The sequence below is a fragment of the Balaenoptera borealis genome, assembly GCF_965194805.1.
Source record: "Balaenoptera borealis genome assembly, chromosome: 16".
NCBI classification, from domain to species: Eukaryota; Metazoa; Chordata; class Mammalia; order Artiodactyla; family Balaenopteridae; genus Balaenoptera; species Balaenoptera borealis.
The window spans coordinates 65,636,881-65,658,471 of NC_138872.1; the positions used below are offsets into that span (position 1 = coordinate 65,636,881).

General features: G+C 52.9%; 1 protein-coding gene across 5 annotated transcripts in view; it reads right to left on the minus strand.

Moving 5' to 3' along the window:
• The window catches only part of GPRC5B (G protein-coupled receptor class C group 5 member B), a 54,250-nt gene extending 32,770 nt beyond the window's left edge, over window positions 1-21,480 (minus strand). The window contains exons 1-4 of one of the 5 annotated variants that reach the window (XM_082362574.1): window positions 21,314-21,477; window positions 11,025-12,038; window positions 3,454-3,563; window positions 491-2,087 (exon numbers count right to left, since the gene is read on the minus strand). In XM_082362574.1, the coding sequence (XP_082218700.1) occupies window positions 2,043-2,087; window positions 3,454-3,563; window positions 11,025-12,030 (1,161 nt within the window). In that variant the 5' untranslated portion in view covers window positions 12,031-12,038; window positions 21,314-21,477 and the 3' untranslated portion in view covers window positions 491-2,042. Of the gene's footprint in view, window positions 1-490; window positions 2,657-3,453; window positions 3,564-11,024; window positions 12,039-21,313 lie in introns of those variants that run through there. The other 4 variants (XM_082362571.1, XM_082362573.1, XM_082362575.1 and 1 more) reach the window with 4 other exon arrangements.
• Window positions 21,481-21,591: the final 111 nt, after the last annotated feature.

The window sequence follows — 21,591 nt, forward strand, 5'->3', positions numbered from 1 at the left end:
TGGGATCAGAGAGCTCTGAAGGAGTCCAGGGAGTGTGGGTGAGCGACCGTTTCCCGGCACGAGAACGTGGAACACGGCCGTTTTTCACCAGATGGGACCGAGGTGTTCGGAGATTTCTGTGATTTTCAGAATTCTGGGTCTGCATGCATCCGCCTCCACCCCGGGTCCTAGCTTCTCTCCCTCCACCCCCCGCCCCCATACTCCAAGTTCCAGCCCACCCAGTGGCCCTCCTAGCACAGAGGGCTGGGATGGGATTCTCTCCCTAGAAGCAGGCACGTGCTCCGGGGGTGGGGCAGGCGGGCGCTTCCCGAAGGTCAGGTAGGGGCGGCATTCTGGTGCCACGCTCCCTCTTCCCCATGCTGGCAACACACGGAAATGCGCTAATGTGAAGGAGGGCTACACAGGGGTGGCCAGATTGGCCTCGCTACCCCGGTGCTCTGCAAGGATGCGGGCGGGGGAGGGCGAGGATGGGACACAGCAGACTAGGGCCTCGAGAAAAATCAGAAGGTTTATTAAAACATACTCAGCTCAGACATATCGGCTTATGAAGAGGTCAGTTTCCCCCCCCAAACACTAACCTTTTTCATTTTCTTTAAAGGTTAAAGGCTTATGGGTTGGTTTTATAGAAAAAAGCAATACAGTGATTAGAGTATATGCAAAAGGACCCACCCTCATTTATACATTCCATGCCGTCAGGTTAAAACTCTTTGCTTTGAATCATTGCTAGCGATTATACTGGCCAAACAGTGCAGAGAACATGGGGCTTTTAATGGCCGAGATGTTCGAAATGCCAAATAAAGGAATGACTTGCTGAGGACAGACGGAAACCATGACAGAAACAATGGGCTTTGAAGAGAACCATTTTCATGGAACTTGCAGAAAACCAAGACAAAAATGTCCCCCATACCCTCCCCAAAGCAGCAAGAAACCCTCACGTGCCCCACCCCCCCCGGACCGCTCACTACATCCGCGTAGAAGACCCAAGAACTCACTGCTTCCTAGGCAGCAGGCGTTACCGCTCCACCCTGGGGCACCCCTGCCAGGTGACAGCATCATGGAAAATCTGCTGTGGCATTGGCCTCCTGGCCAAGCTAGTGCACTTTGAGCTGGTGGCCCCGTTTGAGCTTTTGAAATGGACATGGGGATAGAACTGGGGAAGGGCTGGAGGAAGACTCATGAGGAGGGAAGAGGGAGAGGTGATCAGGGGAGAGACGGCTGCCCCAGCCAGAAACTGCCCCGCAGAAGGAGGCATGCTTGCTTCCTGCCATCGACGGCAGAGCAAGAGGCCCAGAGAAGGAACAGGGGCTGGCTGCCACTTTCTAAGTGTGATGGTCCCTTCAACTCCCAGACAGCCTTTTCTTCTTTGGCACGTGGCAGGCCCCCTCCACCACTGCTTTTAAAGCTCTCCCCATGATTCGGTTGGGCCTCGCCTCGGAATCACACTCACAGTCTCCTTAACTGCTCCTGACCCCCCTGAAATGTGAAAACCAAGAGGCAGGCCTGTGGGAAAGCCACAATTCCTCCTCCTCCTCCTCAGTGAAATGGTCATCTCCAAGAGGCTGCCTGAGGTCCAGCACTTGCTGGGGAGGGGCGATGGTGTGGGATCTCCATGTTCAACCAACATCAGCCTGGCCCACTGGCTGTGAACTTGGTTCTGTTCTACACCCAGAGGATGAAGCAGTCTTCCCAGCCACATGTTCGAATGAGCCTAATCCTATTTGCAATTAGCTTTGCTTTAGTTTGCAGGGTTTGAGGTTGGTTTGGTATTAGGTGTGTGTGTGTGTGTGTGCGTGTGCGTGTGTGTGTGTGTGCGTGTGTGTGTGTGTGTGTGTGAGGGGCAGGGGAGGGGAGGGCAGTCGGTGTTAGCTTTTCAGTTCAGCAGTGTTCACATTTACACAAAATCCCCTTGTCTAGGATTTCCAAATCTCCTGGCTGCGAGGCGGCCTTGTTCAGCTACTGTTACTGATTTCTCCCTCAAGAAAGACACGGCCAGGGAATAAAATCGGTAAGAGAGATTCTTATTCTCTGGAACTTAAAGTCTTTCACCAGAGGTGTCTTCCAGTGTAACTTGGCGGAGCAGTTGGGATCTGGAAACAGGAATAACACACTAAGAACTCCGTGCTTTGCAACGTCAATGTCAGAAACCAGTTTGTTAACAATGTACCATTGATAAGTTACCTTGTCTTTTCTGGGCTGAATGATTCCCAGGAAAAGCAGCAACCACTATGTGTGATATACGATGCTCCATTTTTGGGAAGGCCAGCTGCCCTTTTCCATAATCATGAACCTGAACAAATATGTTTCTTTACCCAGAACCCCACCTCACTTTCTAAATCCAGGGTGTTTTTATGCACACTGGCCTTGACCGGACCAGGGGGGCTTAAGAATGACTGATCAGAGGGTTTATCAGAATGATAAGAATGACTGATGGGGCTGTTTTCTAACTAAATTTATTAAAACACAGGCCGAATGCTTGAAACTTAGGCTTCTCTTGGTGCCCAACAATGAACAGGCCAGTGGATGGCTGGGGGTCTTCACAAACGCAATCCGTGAGCCTGCTTGCTTGAGCCCATTCCACACCAATGCAAACTGAGGCATCGCATACCGTCTGAAGGCCAGGAAAACCAGAGTTCCCTCTAGAGATCAAAGACCATCCCTGACTCACATTGAAAACAAAAAAAGTTCAGGGTGAGTTATGGAATTGGCACATGATATAAAGAATGGAAATCCAATTTACACGTGTAAACTGGCTCATGTGTTGTTTCTGAAAGAAGCATGTAGCTATGTTTGGAAATTAAATATAGGAATGAGAGTGAGCTTTTAGATTGCTAGAGAAAGAAAATGATGTAAGTCCACGGAGGCAAAATGTAAATGGTGACAATTCTGCTGAATGTCTGTTTGGCATCAGATAGTAAACCTGTTTTTGTGTTCGCGGGAGAGAAATGATAATTACTTCAGTTTCTTCAGAAATTTTTTAAGAAGTGGGGTTGGGGGAACCCAGTACCCAGCTGGGGCACGGTGTGGAGGCGAGGAGCAGGGGACGGAGGGCTCAACTAGGTTGGATGCCAGCAAAATCTGCCAAGGTTTCGTAACTCTGGGCTTTTCCTAAAACTCACTTCTGAAGGAGAGCATGGAGGGGGGCACCTTCTGTATAATGAAAACCAGAGAATTCACTGGGTGCAAGAGCCCCAAGAAACAGGGACTCTTTCAAACGAATCTACAGACGGTCAGCTAAGTACAGGTGGATGTTCCGTGCATGGAGAAAGGGGGTCGAGAGGAAGGAAGAAACACAGAAGCACCGCATGCATCCTAGCCGCAAGGGGTGTCGACGTGAGCCGCTGGCTTTGCAGCCCTGTAAGCCACCTCCACGGAGCGGTGTGTCCCCATCAAAGCTGCCCCCCAGCACCGACCGCTCCTAGGCTTCCTGCCAAAACATCACCTCATGATACTTACAGTCCCCCCGTTGAGCACAACCGCCATCTCCGTTGGCTGATACACATTACTTCTGAACGGAGCGCTGGGTCTGTTTCCCAAGCTGCCATTGCGAAATCCTGTTCGGAGAGCTGAGGGAGGGAGGGAAAGGCAACACCAAAAAAAAAAAAAAAAAAAAAGACACAATTTTGAATTTTGTTTTCTTCCCCTGCATCAACACCACGCTCCAGGCACACACCCCCCACCCCCACCCCTCGCCTTTGTCACAAGCCAGATTCAAAACAAAAGTCACAAAGGCGCTTTGTTCTCTGGCTCTCTTGGAGCCTGACCCGTCTCAGGGGGGTTGGGGAGTTTGCAGAATCCAGGGCGCAGGCGGCTCTCAGGGAGGGGACCCCGGGTAGAGCCTTGCCCGGCCTTCCCCTGCCCCCGTGGGCCATGGGTGATGTGGGAGCGCCTGCATCCCTCAGAAGGTCTCTTCTGACAAAAGACCTCCTCACTACCGAGTGCCATCCCTGACAAGTTCAACACCACACTGTCCAACACGGTTTCTGGATACACACAGAGGTGGGCAACCCTGAGAACCTGGACCACAAGTACATGGTAGAGGTTGGACGTCTTCAGGGGAAAGTGACGGGGAAGAGGACAGAGGGGCCCCAGACACATGAGTGGGGTCATTTCTAGACAGGAAAAAAAGGGAGATCTGAAGCAAAGATAGCAAAATATGTCATCACTTTCTACCTCTGAAAGGAGAGTAAATGGTGTTTCTTATTTGCAGTGTACTTTTAGACATCTAAATTTCCTTTTTTTGGTGAAGAAAAATCAGATGACACAAAAAGACCTGGCGGAACCGTGAAATGTATATTACTAAGTGAAAGCAGCCAGGCGGTAAAAACTCACACTGTATGATTCCAACTATAATATTCTGGAAAAGGCTAAACTACAGAGACAGTGAAAAGATTAGTGATTGCCAAAGGTTTGGGGGAGCACAGGGAATTTTTAGGGCATTGGAACTATTCTGGGTGATACTATAATGGTGGAGACATGACATCATGCATTTGTCCAAACCCATAGAACTGTACAAAGAGTGACCTCTAAAATGTTAATTATGGACTTTAATTAATAATAATGTATCAATATTGATTCATCCACTGCGACAAATGTAACACTAATGCAAGTTGTTAATAATAGGGAAAACCAGGGGAGGGGGCAGGTGGGAATTCCCTGTACTTCCTGTTCAAATTTTCTGTACTTAAAACTGCTCTAAAAAATAGTCCATTAAGAAATAACAGAGAAACAAGAAGCACTATAAAAAAATCAAAACAAAAGTCTTTCTCAATTGTGAGATGCCATTTTACATGGGGCACAGAGGGATTAGGTAACTTGCCTAAGGTCACACAGCTGGTAAGAACCAGCATTTGAACCCAAGCAGAGAGAATCTGTGTTCTTGACCATCACACTATTCTGGCTCCAAATACTTTGTTTTTAACTACCACATTTAGTTACTTAGAAGCAATCTGAATTTAAGTGACATTAGGGCAGTGGTCCCCAACCTTTTGGCACTAGGGACCGGTTTCATGGAAGACAATTTTTCCACGGACCAGGGGCAGGGTGGGGGCTGGAGCGGGGCTGGAGGTGGGGGGATGGTTCAGATGGTAATTCAAGTGTTGGGGAGCGATGAGGAGCGATGGGGAGCATTGGGGAGCGATGGGGAGAGATGGGGAGCGATGGGGAGAGATGGGGAGCATTGGGGAGCGATGGGGAGAGATGGGGAGCGATGGGGAGAGGTGGGGAGCGATGGGGGGAAGATGGGGAGCGATGGGGAGCATTGGGGAGCGATGGGGAGCGATGGGGAGAGGTGGGGAGCGATGGGGAGAGATGGGGAGCATTGGGGAGCGATGGAGAGAGATGGGGAGCGATGGGGAGCGTTGGGGAGCGGCAGATGAAGCTTCGCTCGCTGGCCTGCCGCTCACCTCCTGCTGTTCCTAACAGGCCACGGACCGCTAAGAACCACTACCAGTCTGCGGCCTGGGGGTTGGGGACCCTTGCATTAGGGGCAGCTCAGCCCAGACTGAACCAAGGCAGGGTGGGGAATGCATGTTCCAAAACAGACTCTGCTTTAGCATCTCCAAGCCTTCAAGAGCTCCCATGCACAGGCTGACAAGAAGATGACCTTCCTGGGAAGCAGAGAAGCGGCCGAGGGCACAGAGTGCATGGACTCTCCCTAGTCCCAATTCCTAGCCGAGGCCTCCCTGAAGAGAGGGAGCTCCAAACAGCACAGCTTTCCTCATAATGCAGAGACCCTGCCGGCTATGGTGGCGGAATCTGGCTCTAAACCATTCGCTTCAAAAAACAAAGGCTAGACTCTACAGGCCATCTGTGGGATGCCTTGGCCCAAGGATCCCTCTGTGTAGTGGTTATCTGCTGTTCTCCTCTGGTAAACATCCCTCCCACATTCCAGGTCCTGAGTATTGGCCACAACTGTCTCCTCCCCTGGCCTTGAGGTGGGCATATGATTGGGGCCTGGCCAATCAGGTCCAGTCAGAGCTAATTCTGGGATTTTTACTCAAGCATCCTGGGAAATGTTCCTCTTTTCTGCTGGGACTCTGTGTAAGCCTAGAGCCGTGCACTGCCAGGATTCTAACAGAGCCAAGAGATGGAGAGAGACCAAATCTTGTCATCACTTGAGCTTCCTGGATCTATCCATTTCTGAAGCCTGACCCCCAGTACCTTAGTTCATTGTTGTTTTGTGTTGTTTTGCTTAAATTGCTTCAGATCAGATTTTTTATTATTTGCAACTTCAAGAATCCCAACTAACACTCCACTCTGACCTGGGTCAGCTCTGAAAGGCAAGTAGGGCTCATCCATAAGGAGGTCCCAACAGGAATCTAAGATCATAGGCTAAATGCCAGTCTTCTCCTGTTTAGACTCTGCAAGTGAGGCGAGATTCGCCTTGCCCCCAAAGCTGACACAGGGCCTTCCACTGGGAAGCGAAGGGGCAGAGTTTAAATAGCCCTTGGCCTAATGAGATCAGAGAGCCCAAATCCCCTAACAGAAGAAAGAACCCCTTTCTTTCTTGCTCCTTTGAAAGGTGAACATTTAACGTACCGTGTTAACGTTTTCCAAAATGTGATCTGAAGTGCTATATCCTTCAGTGTATTTTCATCTTCTATCACGTACCTCATGCCTTGTTTTCTAATTAATTAATTAATTAACTTATTTATTTATTTTTGGCTGAGTTGGGTCTTTGTTGCTGCACACGGGCTTTCTCTAGTTGCGGTGTGCGGGTTTCTCATTGCGGTGGCTTCTCTTGTTGTGGAGCACGGGCTCTAGGCGCGTGGGCTTCAGTAGTTGTGGCTCGCGGGCTCTAGAGCGCAGGCTCAGTAGTTGTGGCACACGGGCTTAGTTGCTCCGCGGCATGTGGGATCTTCCCGGACCAGGGCTCGAACCCGTTGGCAGGCAGATTCTTAACCACTGCGCCACCAGGGAAGCCCCCCTCATGCCTTGTTGATACTCATTAAGAAACAGCAGGCTGGTGAAGTCCTACATATCTGGGGTCTCACTGGGGGAAGGAAATAAGGGAGCAGTGGCTGAGCCACAGGCCAGCCTGGGGAATGCCCTTCCCATCTCGACTTCAGGGATGGACTCTCAAGGGTACAGAGCCTGAAAGGCTGGCTAGATAAAATACAGGAGAAACAGGGCCAATTGCAGCTCCCGGGTAAGGCCCCTTGTGGGGCCTGGTTCCCTAAAATACAAGCTGGCTGAGGTCAGACCAAAGATGAGAACAGCTGTTCTCACCATGGCAAGGGAGGGTGCCCAGGCATTCCCCAGCCAGCAAAGTAGTGTTTCTAGAACAAAGACAGTCCTAGCCAGGATGACAATTTAGTCTCTCCCTGTGAGCCTTCCACGGGAATTGGCTTTGCCTCGTGCCCATGTGAATTTTGGCGGACACACATTTGGGAGGATGCAAAATTGGGCTGTTAAAAAAAGTCTGACAACATCCAAGGTTGGTGAAGAGGTGGGGAAATGGGGCTCTCATATAATTATTCAGGGGAGACTAAATTAGTCCACCTTTCTGTGGGGTGGCATCTGGCAGTATATATCAAGATTGAAAGGTGCAGACTCTTTTGACGCATGTGTAGGAGTTAATTGATCAAGGGCACAAACATGAATGGATAAGAACGTTCATTGCAGCATTACTTATACGGAAAGCCAGAAACGAGCAGAATATTCACCAGCTAAGATCAGAAAAATAAATTATGGTACCTCCTAGAAATCTCTGCCTCGTGAAAAGGATACTGTAGCTCTGCTGTCGCTGACCTGGAAAGGCCTCCCTCCATGATATACTGTTGTTTTAAGCAAGCACACAGCAGAAAACCACTTAGACCAGTGGTTTCAACCTGGTTACATCTTAGAAGCACTTGCAGGGCTTAAAATACCTAAGCCCAAACCGACTTACTCAATCAGAATGAGGGACAGGCACTGGTAATTTGTTTAAAGCCGCCCAAGAGATTCTAACGTGCAGACAGGTTAAGAACTGCTCTACGGGATTGGGGTGTGTGTGTGTGTGTGTGTGTGTGTGCGCGCTCATCAAGAGATGTCTGGCAAGATGAGAGCAAACAGTCAGCAGCAGTTGCCTTTGGGCAATGGGATTCTGAGCAATTTTTATTATTTTCACTTGCTGAACTCCTACCTGATTATTGTTGATCTTTTCTCATCAGAAAGGAATAATAAAGGTATTTTTGTTTTGGAAAATAAAGAGGGGAAGGAGGGACAACCTCCTTGGCTTTGGAACATAGTGTTTGAAACAGACGGGCCCGTGGGGCACCTCTGGAGACCCCATCACGCCCTGTGCCAGCACTGGTACTGCTGGTACTGACGTGGGTCACAAATCCCTTAGATCTCTGGATCTTACATGGATGTGACGTACTGGATGCATTTTCACAAGAAAGGATGCACGGGATTCAGAAAACCAACCTTCTCTCTCCCTGCTCTGCTGTGAGCCCTGCTGTGAGCCTGAAGAAGTTGCCTGACACTCCTGGACTCAGTTTCCTGCTCTGTAAAATAGGACTTATAATCCCTGTCTTCTCAGAGTGTCCTGACACATCTGTGAGATGAGGGACACTAAAGTGCTTTAAGAAGAGAAGAGAAATTCTGTGGCAGAGTGATCAGTGTGTGGGCTCTCGAGTCAGGCCGCCTGGGTTCAAATCCTGGCTCTGCCTCTTGGGCAAGTTGTTCAGCCTCTCCGTGCCTCAGTTTGCTGTCTGTAAAATGGACCTCACTGGGTTATTGTAGGGATTAAATGAGATTAGCCGCTAAAATGCTCAGAATGGTACCTGGTCCATGGTAAGCACCCAGTAGGGGTTAGCCATCCTTACTTTTGAAGCCCCTACTACTTGTGTAGTTCTAGCACCCCCCTTTCACTGCAAGTAAACTAGATTATCAGGTTCAACAACACTGGTTCTTAACTTTCTGGGGATTATGAATGGCTTTGAGAATCTGACAAAGCAATAGACTAATTCCCAGTTGAATGTATAAAAATTTACATCCATTTCAGGAGTTCCTGTTACCTTTGAGGTCCAAGGGGAGTCCATGGGTCTCAGATACAGAGGATCCTATTCCAGGAGAAGCCAAGGAAGAGGTGGCTCCGCCAGGACCCCAGGAGCTGGCCAGGAGCCTGGCCTCTGCTCATCACATGCCCTGAGGGGCCCTCTGGCCTCCCAGTGAGTGATGACCCCCATTCTGACCCTCATCTTCTCCTGGCAATCCACAGAGCCAGCCCCACCAGAGCTGTGGCTCATCCCTGCCAAATCTATTGACAAACAGAGGCTTGCAGGCTTGGGGCTTTCCAGTAAGAAGAGAGCAGCTCTGATAAAGGCCACACCAGGACGTTTGACTCTACCCATGGTGGGGTTGCAGGAGGGGGGGAAAGTCTGTCCTTCTCTCCAGTGGGTCTGGCCAGGAGCAGGGGATCAGAAGCAGCTGGGCACATCCTGGTGGGGAGGAGGGCTGAGGGTGGCCTTGGAGGACCTGGTGGCTTGATGTGCTTCCCCCTGCCTGCAGGGGTGGGTGGCTGTGCTCTGGGCCTCGGCACTCAACCCAACAAGGCTGACTTCGTAGTATGACCAGACAGTGGGCACTGCCCAGGCACCTGGGTGAGCATCACAGAAAAGGGGACCACGGCCATCTGGAATGGGCCACCTCCTAGCTGTATGTCATCAGGCAAGACTGAACCTCTTACAGCCTCCATTTATTCATCTGTAAGATGGGGATAATAACAGACCCTACCTCATCAGGTGGAGGTGTGAACTAATGAGATAACGCAGGTTAAGAAGTTAGAATAGTGCCTGGCATGTAGGTAGTGTTCAATAAATGATTATACTAGGTAATTAATTATTACTACTGCTGCTGGTACTGCTGCTATTATTACTGTAGCTCCTGATAAATTTTTAGGTAACTGGGAAAAGGCAATTTTAATTAATCTCAAGTGTTGGGAGCTCAGCCGACTTGCTTTAAGCAACAATTGTAAGAGACAGTTCTCCAGCATCTACAGCAGGGGCGCCTGGGGCCTGGGCCGCCTCCTCTCGGCCCTTCCCTCTTGGGAATCCCGCCGCAGCGGTGGCAGACAGCCTGGGTGCTCAGACCACCTCCACTCGAAGTGCCCACCAAATCTCTTTTCTGCTGTGCGGGCTAATGGAACTTGTTCAGCCCATTTACAGGAGCCCTGGGAGACATTCATGACAGTGGGAGATAGGAGAGAGATCGATTCTGAGGTTCTACACGTGTCCCTGGCAGGGATGAGCCCCAGCTACCCATGGCGGTAACCAGCTCTTTGATGCTCTTGTTCTGGCGTTTCTGCCTTCCCAGCCTCGTTCTCCCTGGCGGGGGCCACCTCCTAAGTAAACCACCTACAACATCGCAGGCTCTGCTTTCAGGGGAACCCAACCAAGATGCACATCCAACAAGCCAGGTGCCGTGGGAGCCCCTCAGTATGTCACCTCTCTCAACAGGTCTATGGGGTACACAAAGCCTTACATCTAGGAAGCGGCAGAGGCAGGATCCCAACCCAGACATCCTACTCCAGGGCCCAAATTCATACACTCCTGGAGACAGAGGTAGGGGAGGGGATTGGAACGTTGCCCCTCACCATCCCCTTCATCCATCTAGCACATGGGCTGCAAACTTAAACACTTCCAGGGGGCGAGGGGCTTCATGTTGATATGTTATAGCGGCCGGGACAGGGAGTGTGGTGAAGGGAAAGTGGATCCCCACCTAAAGGGCCACCACAACTCGGCGAGGGGTAAGAGACAGAGCCTTTCCAGCCAGCGTCACACGATTGCTGCCAGGTGGGAATGGCAGCCCAGCACTGCCAGATCCAACTTTGCAAAAAAGGCCAGAAACCTGGCTTTTTATACTAAATTAGTTGACAGTGCTAAATAAGAATGCATCTCTGGGCCAGTTTCAGCACAGCGGTCAATGTCCGTAGGCTCTGATCTGCCAGGACCGTCCCCAGGACCACCGACCCCCAGTGGAGAAAAAGGAGAGCGCACTTTTGCGAAGAACAGCCTAACCCAGCGGGGCGGTGCCCACTTTACCTGCGTTGTGCTCGTCCATCGAGAAGGCCTTGTTCTCCATGTAGGTCCGCGGCAGCTGCACGTCCTCCTCAAACGCCGTCTCCCGCATCCTCGGCTGCGACGTGTCGAAGTAGTTGGGTGTGTTCTCCTGCGGGGCGGGCAGGATGGTGCAGTGGATCTCTGGGATGGCGTGGAAGATGACGAAGACCCAGCCACTGGCCACCAGCGTGATGGCCAAGGTGGGGTCTCCCCAGGCGTCTCCCTGCCGCAGCTCCGCATTGCCGAAGAGGTACATGGTCATCCAGGCCACCCAGATGAGCACGGAGAGGAAGGCCGTGACCAGGATGCAGACCCCGTTCTGCTTCCACTTCTTGAACTTGCCGCACAGCGTGAAGAGGGCCAGCCCCAGGGTGGCCACGAGCAGTACCATGTCGTAGATGAGGGCCATCGCGAAGTCCATCGGCTCGTAGGCACAGGCCGGCTTCTCATCGCGCAGCACGGTCAGCACCAGCCACTCGATGGCGATGATGACCTGCACGAGCATCAGGCACAGGGCCACGCCCACCAGCTGCCAGCCCGACGGGCTCTTGCCGTGGCGCACCAGCCTCCGCACGCGCCACGCCTGGCTCAGCAGGCAGGAGAAGCAGAGCGCGAAGAGGACGCCCCAGAGGAACCGGCGGACGGAGCAGATGGTCTCATCCTCCCGGATGATGAAGGCGAACGTCAGGCCAAAGAGGCCCAGGGTGCCCAGGAGGAAGAGGAAGTGGAGGCCCACGGGGTCCTTCTTCTCCTTGTCCTTGATGAACGGCAGGCGCACCAGGAGGACGAGCGTCAGGAGCAGTGTGATCAGGGCGCCCGCCCCCGCCACCGCCTCCACCACGATGCCCCAGATGGTGTCCAGGTCGCACAGGGACACGTACTGAGGGAGAAGGTCCAGCCCACAGCCCCGGGACGTGCTGGTGTTCTCAGAGGCCCCGGAGGCAATCACGAAGAGCAGGAGGAAAGCCAGCACCTGGTGGGTTCTCATCTTTCTTTCTGACACCGTGAACGTTCCAGAAGAGTTGGGGGGAAAAGACCAATTCATTGTAAGACTCCCACTCTCCTGACTTCTTTAAGAAGACCCACCTCACTTCGAACCCGCCAGCCCCCTTCTCCAGGCAGCACAGCCTGGAGAAGGGGGGGTGGATTTCGGCCCCCATCTGCCCCCTAGTCCGGGCTCAGTGAACAGCCGTGAACCGTCAGTGCTAGTGGCTGGAGGAGAGGATGGGAGGGGGACTCACTTTCTCTGAATACTCTTTCCTATTCTTTGAATTTGAGGCCATGTCTGACCTCTTCAAAAATCAGGGAATAAAATGAGACTTGAAGAGATGGTCATGGGCCGAGCGCTTGCTGGGAGAGGGGCACCCACCACCCGTTTCAGTCTCTCAGCGCTAACAGCGGACATTTACCGATGACTCACGCTCGGCCAGGCACTCGACACGTCCAGTCCTCACACCGGTGACGCAACAGTCTTGAGGAGGTTGGGACACCTGCCCAAGGTCACACCACTCAGCTCCTAGACGCATCCCCTCTTAGAAGCTTCCCAGCGTTTCAAATGTAGCGTGAACGGTCTTCCTGGGTTCCACCCTTTCCCTCCTCTCCCCTCGCACATCCCACCCCTCCCACAAATATCTGCTGAGAACCCATCCTCTCACTCCAGCCAGCCCACCTCTGCAGCGGATGCCTCCGTGCCTCACGGAGTCCACACAGCAGCCGGGAGGTGGGCTTATTACCCCCAGTCTCGTCTTCCCCTCCTGCTCCCTCTGCTTAGACTAGCCTCCGCACCCTGCTTTTATGGAAAGCTGCTCCTCCCCACACTGGTCTCAGCTCTAATGTCACCCACTCAGACCTTGGCCAAGGTCGCACCCCCATCCCCTCCCCCAGTGCCTCTCATCTATTTCTTAGCTCTAATCGTATCTGTCATCTTTTTGCCTGTTTACTTTGTTTCTCCTGTCCCTTCCTCCTCTCCTCCCTTCCTGCCTTTCTTCACCACTAGCTACAGGATGACAGGGACACTGTCTGTCTCGTTCATCAGCATAAACCAGGGTTTCTCAGCCTCGGACCTGATTCTTCCCTGTTTTGGGGTTTGTCCTGTGCATTGCAGGATGTATGTGTAGCACCATCACTGGCCTCTACCCACTAGGTGACTGAAGCACACCCCCTCCCCCAATTGTGACAACCTCCCAAGTTTTTAGACACTGCCAGTGTCCCCTGGGGGGAAAAATCACCAGGATGAGCACCGCTGGTCAAGTACTAGCATAAAAGCGTACTAGGTGCTTCCTAAATACTGAGTGAACGAGACTTCTCACCAGGACTTTCCTCTACCCACTGCCACCAGCTCCTTGCTTTTTTTTTTTTTTTTTTTTTAAAGATTGATTGATTGATTGCTATGTTGGGTCTTCGTTTCTGTGCCAGGGCCCTCTCTAGTTGCGGCAAGCGGGGGCCACTCTTCATCGCGGTGCGCGGGCCTCTCATCATCGCGGCCTCTCTTGTTGCGGAGCACAGGCTCCAGACGCGCAGGCTCAGCAATTGTGGCTCACGGGCCCAGCTGCTCCGCGGCATGTGGGATCCTCCCAGACCAGGGCTCGAACCCGTGTCCCCTGCATTAGCAGGCAGACTCTCAACCACTGCGCCACCAGGGAAGCCCCCAGCTCCTTGCTTTTGGAGGGAGCCTGGCCTTGGGAAAGCCATGCCTGCACAGCTCTGCAGTGACGTGTTCCCAGGCGTCTTAAGCCAGACTTACGGCCTTAGCTCCACCCACAGTGAGGCTGTAACCAGCCACCTCCCGGGCAGCTCAGCACATCCCTGGGGCTTTCTTAAGTAAATGCGGTATCGACCACCTCTCTCTCTGCTCCTTGATGGGACACGGTGAGCAGCTCTGATCCTGCCTTGGCCGCAAGGCCATCAACTGGGATAAATTATTGATGCTGCAGAATGAGAAGGAGCCTGGTGCTATATGGACCAGCTCCTTTGCCTATAGATGAAAGAAGGCAGACTGGGAACGGAGGGCGTCTGGCAAGAGATGCTCCTGAAACAAGCACCCCAGACACTGGCAATCAGGCCCATGGTCCTGCCACTATTCGGGGCTCTGCTACTTCAGTCACTGGAGTGCCACCTCAGCTATTTACACCTTGTCTACAAACCCCCTGTAGGTTATTTACTTAACTGACTCACCAAGTCCTTGAAATTGACTCAAAAGAAAACTCAACACATTGAAATACTTGTTGATGGAACTCATGTTGCATACCCATTGGCATATCCCAACGTACCACCTTTGGAAAAATACTGTCCTAGCCAGAGCTGCATCTCACAAGAGCACACTGGGAATCAAAATTTAAGAACCGGATATGCTGGAACAAAATGCCATCAGGCCCCCGACACAGTGCAATGGATTTCCCCTAGACTTCTCATCAATGGCAAATGTGATTAGGAGGCTTCTCAGCAAGTGACAACAAGACGCACCCCATGCAGCCTCTCTAGGTCACACATCAGCCAGTCTCACCTCCAGGGTGGCTGGGAGAGGACGGGTAGGAATGTGCTTCTGGAGTCTTGACCACCAACCCTCTCCCCAACTCTCCCACCCACCTGCAGGCCAGTGGTTCTCAATCAGGGGCAATTTTGATCCCAAGGGACACTGAGGCATGTCTAGGGACATTTTTGGTTGTCACAACTGGGGAGGGTGGGGTGCAATTGGCATCTAGTGGGTAGAGTCCAGGGAAGTTGCTAAGCATCCTACAATGCCTGAGATGGCTCTCAACACAAAGAATGATCCGGCCCCACGTGTCAACAGTGCTGAGGTTGAGAAAGCCTGGTTTATACACTGGAGAACACAGTTGATGAGGGTGAAGCCAGGAAACCAGCCAGGCCTCTCAGCCTCAGGCCTGCACTCCGGGTCCTTTCCTCGCAAGAACTTGGCCTTCTTTAGCTGCCTCCACTCATTCTCTTGGGGGAATCTCCTCTCTCCAGGCCTGCCTACAAATTGGGACTTGGTTCCACCAGTTCGTCCCCCTTCCTGACTGTCCTTCCAACCACAACAGGAAACCAGTGTGGATGAAGAAAATATCAAGATGGTGACCAAGCTTCTGAAATTGTGCAGGTTCTTATGGCTGTGGTCCAGGTCTCTAGCTCCCACTCCTTTCTGACATGGGAAATACATACACTCTTGCTTTCTGCTTTCATTCCTAAGGTTGGAACCCTCTCCTTCTGGGACAGCTGTTGTTTTTGTTGTCCTGCGCCCGTTTCTCTCATTTCTGAAGACAGCTCCTGATTTTCCTTTGGAGAGCCGCCTCGAGCCCCAGCTGCAAGCACCTGACCCAGCCTGGCCAATCAGAGCATTTAGCCCACCCTTTGGCCACACTGACTGGTTCATGAACAGGCACCTGGCCCCAACCAGACCCATGAGAATCAGCTTTAGGATTTTTGCTAGAATTAACTGGAAAGAGTTTTTCTCTTGTTATCGGGGTTAATAAGCTAAAAGGATGTACACCTGGGGCTGGAGAGGACCTATTTACCATCACAGGGACAGAACCTGTCTGAGAGTAAAGCTGACCCACAGGTAACGGCCACGTGATGGACCAGAGTCCTAAAACACAGAGAGACTGGATTCAGTTATGCCTGAAGCCAGATACCCTGGTCTTTGCAGTTCTAGCAGCCAATTAACTTCCCTTTTTTGGATTAAGCCGGTTTGAGGCGGGTTTATGTGACTTGCTAACAAAGAAGTTCTATTATACCTCCCACATGATGTGGCCCTCTTCTTCCAGGAAGCCCTCCCTACCCAACATCTAGGCAGCCAGAGGCTTCGATAGGGTCCAGCTGTCCCAAGTAGGTCATTATCATTGCTAAAGCTGCCCATGAGGTGACAGCCATTGTTCTACAGAACAATGTCCAGGATGAACAGGAGGAAGGCCGCACACCACCTCACGGAATGAAGCTGAGTCCAGCTCATCTAGGATTTCTGGGGGATTCTGCCCTGCAGAGTTTTCTATTACTGCCATAGTGACCGCGACAATGACTGTTAACTCTCATAATGCTTACCATGCTCCAGGCCCTCTTCTATGCACTTCACATATATTAATACCTTATCATCTGGACAATGACACCATGAGGCAAGTGCTATTACTATCTCCATTTCACAGGAAATAAAACAGAGAAGCCAGTTGGCTTGTCCAAGGTCACATAGCTAGAAAGCGGTGGAGCCAGGAGACAGACAATTGTACTATTGTTACTGGGCTCTTACTACAGACCAGGGCTCTGGAAATGTCACCCGGTGAGACCTTTGCTGGCCAGTCTATCTAAATTAGGTTCCCTCTGCCTCTTTAGGCTCTACACCAATACTCCTGATCTTTATCTTCATAGCATGTGCCACAATTTTCAAATATTTTATTTTATTACTCTTTTGGTCTGATCCCACACACCCAGGCTCTTGTCTGTCTTGTTCTGCACCGATTCCCCAGTGCCTGGCACATGGGCAGGGCTCACGGCCCAGTTACTAAATCAATCAACTGATTAAACGTGGTCTCCAACCCTCATGTCACCTGGCAGGAAGATGCTCTCATTGTCATTTTATAGAGGAGGGGACTGAGGGCCTGAGAGGCTTAAGTCAAAGTCTGATCTTCAGACTGGCAACAGCGGTGGCATCGCTCGGGAGCTTGTTAGAAATGCAGACTCTCAGGAGTGGGCCTGGCCACCTGTGTTTCCACAGCCCTACGATAAGCTCCAGGTGTGCTCAGATGCTTGGGTGCACCGAGGTTTGAGAAGCACGAACATATGCAGTGGGGGAGCCTGGACGATGGCCCGGCACCTTCCGCCTCACTATCCCTGCCCCAGGCCCAGGGGGCAGTGCCCACTCACGCTCCATCTAACCCACTGTCAGGTAAGCCCCATCCTGCCCCCTCAGCCACCTGGGGCCTCCCCGCTGCTGAGAACGGAGCAGCTCTCCAGGAACCCCAAACTGCACAAAACCAGATTAGAGGTTTGGAGTCAGCCGCAAGGCAGGGCTGATTGGGAAGGGATGAATACATGGCAACAAACCCGTGGGATGTAGGCATGCAGCTCCTCAAAAGGAGTAATGAATAAAGTGATGAATGTGCAAGACTCGGCTCACATACTAATTACTTTGCTGCCAGCCAGGCTCCCAGAAATGTGACTCATTCAGATGCTCTTAAAAACACTGCATCGCACATGCAGGCCCGCGCACACACACTCTCTCTCTCCCCGCAGAGGGGCCAGAAGCTACCGGCAGGTGTTGGAGCAGCATGTTTCTCGCAAGCTGGGGCCTGCAGAGGCTGGAAAGAATGCAGGCAAGATTCCTTGTGCGAGGACAGCGCTGCCTGCCTGAACGCCACAAGCAGGGCTGGTTCTCCCAGGCTCAGTCCTCGCCAAGCAGTATAAACTTCCGGTTTCAAGTTCTGCCCCTGGCACTTGCTAGAACCCTGTGACCATGGGCAGCTGACTTAACCTTACTTGTCTCAGTTTCTTCATCTGCAAAATGGGGGTGATAATACCCATCTTGCAGGGTTCTTGTGAGGATTAAAATAATTAATAATTAGAGTTTAGGACAATAGGTAACATGGGGTAAGCACTTATATAAAGCGTCTGTTAAATAAAAGATTGGCGAATGCTCTGAGGTTATGAGCTTTTCTGACTTTGCTTTTCCAGGAGGGGTGGTTGCCATGGAGATGGGGCTGAAACAGGGGCTCACCCAGGTGTTTGTCCACCACTGGTTTCCAGCCTCCCCAGTCACACACCAAGCAAAGAGGTCCCTGAGTTGTTGTGACGGGGAGAAGCCTTTGGGGGTGGTCTATCTTGGAAACTCCCAAACTCTCCTGATCCCCACAGCAGGTGCTCTAAATGGAAGCCTTGCTGTGAAGGTAGTTTTCCAGAGGGGAACTGGTGCTGGAGGACCTGAGGCCAGCCTGCGTGCCCTGAAACTGGGTGTCCCTGTTGAGGAGTCAGAGCCAGACACCCAGAAACCAGTCACCAGCCATTCTCCTGGGAACTAGCATCCCCACGTTGCCATCCACCCATATGAAAGCAGACACAAGATGTACAAAACTGCTCTGGAACACACCATTATGACCTGCTTCGCCTCGGCAGCTACCAGCAGAGGCATCTTAAACCCACCTTCTCTAAAGAAGGGGGGAGGCGCTGGAGCATGGAAGGGAAAGAAAAACTAAACAGATCTGGAGGGGCTTTCCTAGCCCTGGGCATGTCTAACAGTTCAGTACCCGATGAATACCTGGCACAGGATTTACACTCCCATCAGTCTCCTCAAGAGTGGAAGACCTCAGTTGGAGGAAAGTCAGACAGAACTGTGTGACATTGGGCATTACTCACTTAACCTCTCTGACCTTCAGTCTCTTCTTCTGTAAAACAAGGATAATAATAGTGCTACTTTCATAAGGCTGATGTGAAACGTACTTAGAAAGTACTCAGCATGGCAGACAGGGAGCACTGGGTCCCGGCTTATTACAATTACGATTCCCATTGTCCTGTTGGGAATACAAAGAGGTAATGCAACTTGGCCAGAGGCTTCCTGGAATTGATGGGCCGAGCTGGGACTAGAACCCACTTCTCCCAGCTGCTGACCTCAAGGCCACTGCACCCCTGATTGGACTCGCTCTGTTGGACAGAGGGCCAGGATAAGGCTGCAGAGACAGTCCCCCCACACACCCCAGCATCACACTCTGTCCCTGCCCACTCCCATTATAGCCGCTGGTGCATTTCCTGCTCCAGAGGGATTAAACTGTTACAAGGTTTCCTGACATTAAACTATTTCCCAGACCTGCAATCTAACCCTTTGATATCTTTTGCAAGTTACACCATCTCATAATCTTCAGTTCCCAAGGCCGCCCAGACCACCAGCCTATCTGGGGGCCCTTGGATTTAATAACCCTCACAGGTTAGTAAACAGGGTTGCCAGAACACAGGCTCCGTGATCCATGAATATGCAAAGCAGCTCCAACCCTGTAAATAAAAGCAATCATTTAAATGCAAATTGCATCCTTGGCTGCCGGTTCCAGGGTGGATGGTTCCTCTAAGGCTGTAATTCCGAGAAGAAAATGTGACTAACTCAGAACCCCCAGGAAGCTCTGCATGGAAGTGTTTATGGGGCGTTGGGCTCTGGGTGGGGGCCATTTAGGGTGGACAAAAACTGCTTAAAAGTGGGAAGTGGGTTTTAAAACCTGACCCACCCCTGGCGTAGGCTTACAGGGCCAGCCAGGCTCAAAGCAGTCCTCACAGGTCCCCTTCGGAGGCTCCCGGCGCCTTGCCACCCCCAGAGGCAGAATGAAAGGGAAGCTGCTTTTCGTCTCCTTGTAGAGGTCAGGGGAGCGTTTAAAAATCAGATCTCGTGGCTTTCCACTCCAAATCCTGCAAGGGTTCACCAGTCCAAGGAGAATAAAACCTAAACTCCTTTCCACGGCCCAAAAGATCGTGGTCTGGCTGGTCCCTGCCATCCCCTTTCCAACCCCGCTCTCCACATCTGCCTATGAGCTCCAGCCACAATGGCCTTTGTTCAGTTTCTCTACGCTCATTCCCACCTCCAAGGCTTTGCACTTGCGGTGCCCTCTGCCTGGTTCAGTCTTCCGCCTGCTCTGTCAGTGCCCCCTCCCCCATTGCGGGGCTCCACTAACATGTCACTCCCCAGAACAGTCTTCCCTTATGTGTACATATTCTTGTCACTTTATTTTACAGCACTCTGCTTTCTTTTCCTGGCAGCCCTTATCCCAATCAGAAGTTCTCTCTACTTACTATTTATTTACTTATTTAGTGTTCACCCACCTCCCCAGTGCCCTGAGAGCAGGGGCTTATCTGCCACTTCTGTAGCTGGCATATTTACTGAAATAACACATTAACCAATAAAGATTTTGAGCTTCTCTTTCTAACAAAACTGCTTTTCTTGCTGCCTGGGCCCCAAATGGCGACTCCTTCCCACTTCCATCTTTTCCCTCCCCAACTCAGCTGACCCCTTTTCAGACAGAGCAGGGAACAGATAGGAAACTGTTCACTCCGCAGTCTAGGTACAAAACTGGCCCAGTGAAGGGCTCCCAACCGACCATTTGCATTCTATTTACATCCTATTTGCATGCAGTTTTAACTCAAGGTCTGAAATCCTCCAGAAAGCCCCCGCCCGTGGGGAAACTTCTGAATCAAGGTTCCTCGGCTGAAGTTCTAAAGCTTTTGCGCCAAGTCCCTCCCCCACTTCTCTTGTCTTTGCGAGGATTTCCCAGTTCCTCCGGGGCTCTGCTCAGGTGCCCCCCACCCCATGCTGGCGCAGTTGGGCAGCCAATGTGGCGCGTGGCCCGGGGCCCCAGGCGGGGACGCGGCTGCCCGCCACACTCCAGGGGCCTTTGTCCGCGCTCCAAGGAGCCGCCCCTTAGCGAACTGGGGACAAGTTGGGTGGGTGTGTGCGTGTGGGGGGGTGTTGGCTAGGCCTGGGAGTGACAGAGCCGGGTAAGAAACCCGCGGGCTGCGCTGGAGCCGTCCTCGGTGGTAAGCTCGGTACGCCCCCTCCCTGGCTGGTTAGCCAGCTCCCCCAGGCCGAGGCGGGTGCAGGCGGTAGGGATCCCGGGGTGCTTGGCGCTGGAAGCCCGTGTCCCCCAAGGGGGGGGGGGGACGCAGCACAGGGCTGATCCTCACCTCTAGCTTGGCCGCAACAGCAACGCTAACATCCCGCCATTGTATGCATTCGCCCCTCATTTCTTCCCCCAGCCCCAGAGCTCAGCTCTTCTCGCCCGCGGTGTCCCCTCGTTTCCCGCAGTGCGCACCCACGGCCGGCTGCGAGCTCGGCCCCCAGCCCCTATGGCAGGTGCGGCAGCTCACCCCCCAGCTCGGCCCCTGTGCCCCCGGCTCCGTCTGCCCTGCCTGTGCTCAGGCCCCACGGGCTTGCCACGCAGCCCTGCCCGCGGCTGCCCTCACAGGAGTCACTCGGGCACGCCTGGGCTCCCTTACAGTCCCAGCTGCCCTTTGCCTGTGGTCGCCCCCAGATCCTCCCCAGAGACTTGGATCTCCACCTGGTCCGGGTACATCCCCTCCCCCCATAAAGGTCCCGACCCTCCCCGCCCCCCGCCCCGCCCTCTGCGGCTCGTCTCCCGCCACACTGTGGTTCCCCCCACCCTGATCCCCCAGCTCCCCCAGCAGAATAACCCCTTGGGGGGGCCTCAGAAAAGCACAAGAAGCAGACCCCACCCCAACCCTCTCAAGTCCACGGCGGGAAAAGTTTCTGGGGTCGCCGCAGCGCCCTCCACCCCACCGGTGCGGCTCGCACTCACCGACCCCCGCGGCCCCGCAGCGCCGATGCTCCTGCTGGCCCTCGGCCCGAGTCACATCTCTGCAGCGCAGCCGTGTCCCCAGCCCAGCGCGCCCGCCCGTCCTGCCTCACTGCATCGCACTCGCGAGCCGCTGCCGAGCGAGGCGCCCCCTGGCCCGGCCCGCGCTGCTGCAGCCGCCGCGGCCCCGCCCCTCCGGCCGGCCCGCCCCCGGGAGGCCCCGCCCCCGGAGTGTCCAAGCCCCGCCCCGCCCCGGCCCAGGCTAGGCTGAGTGTTCCGAA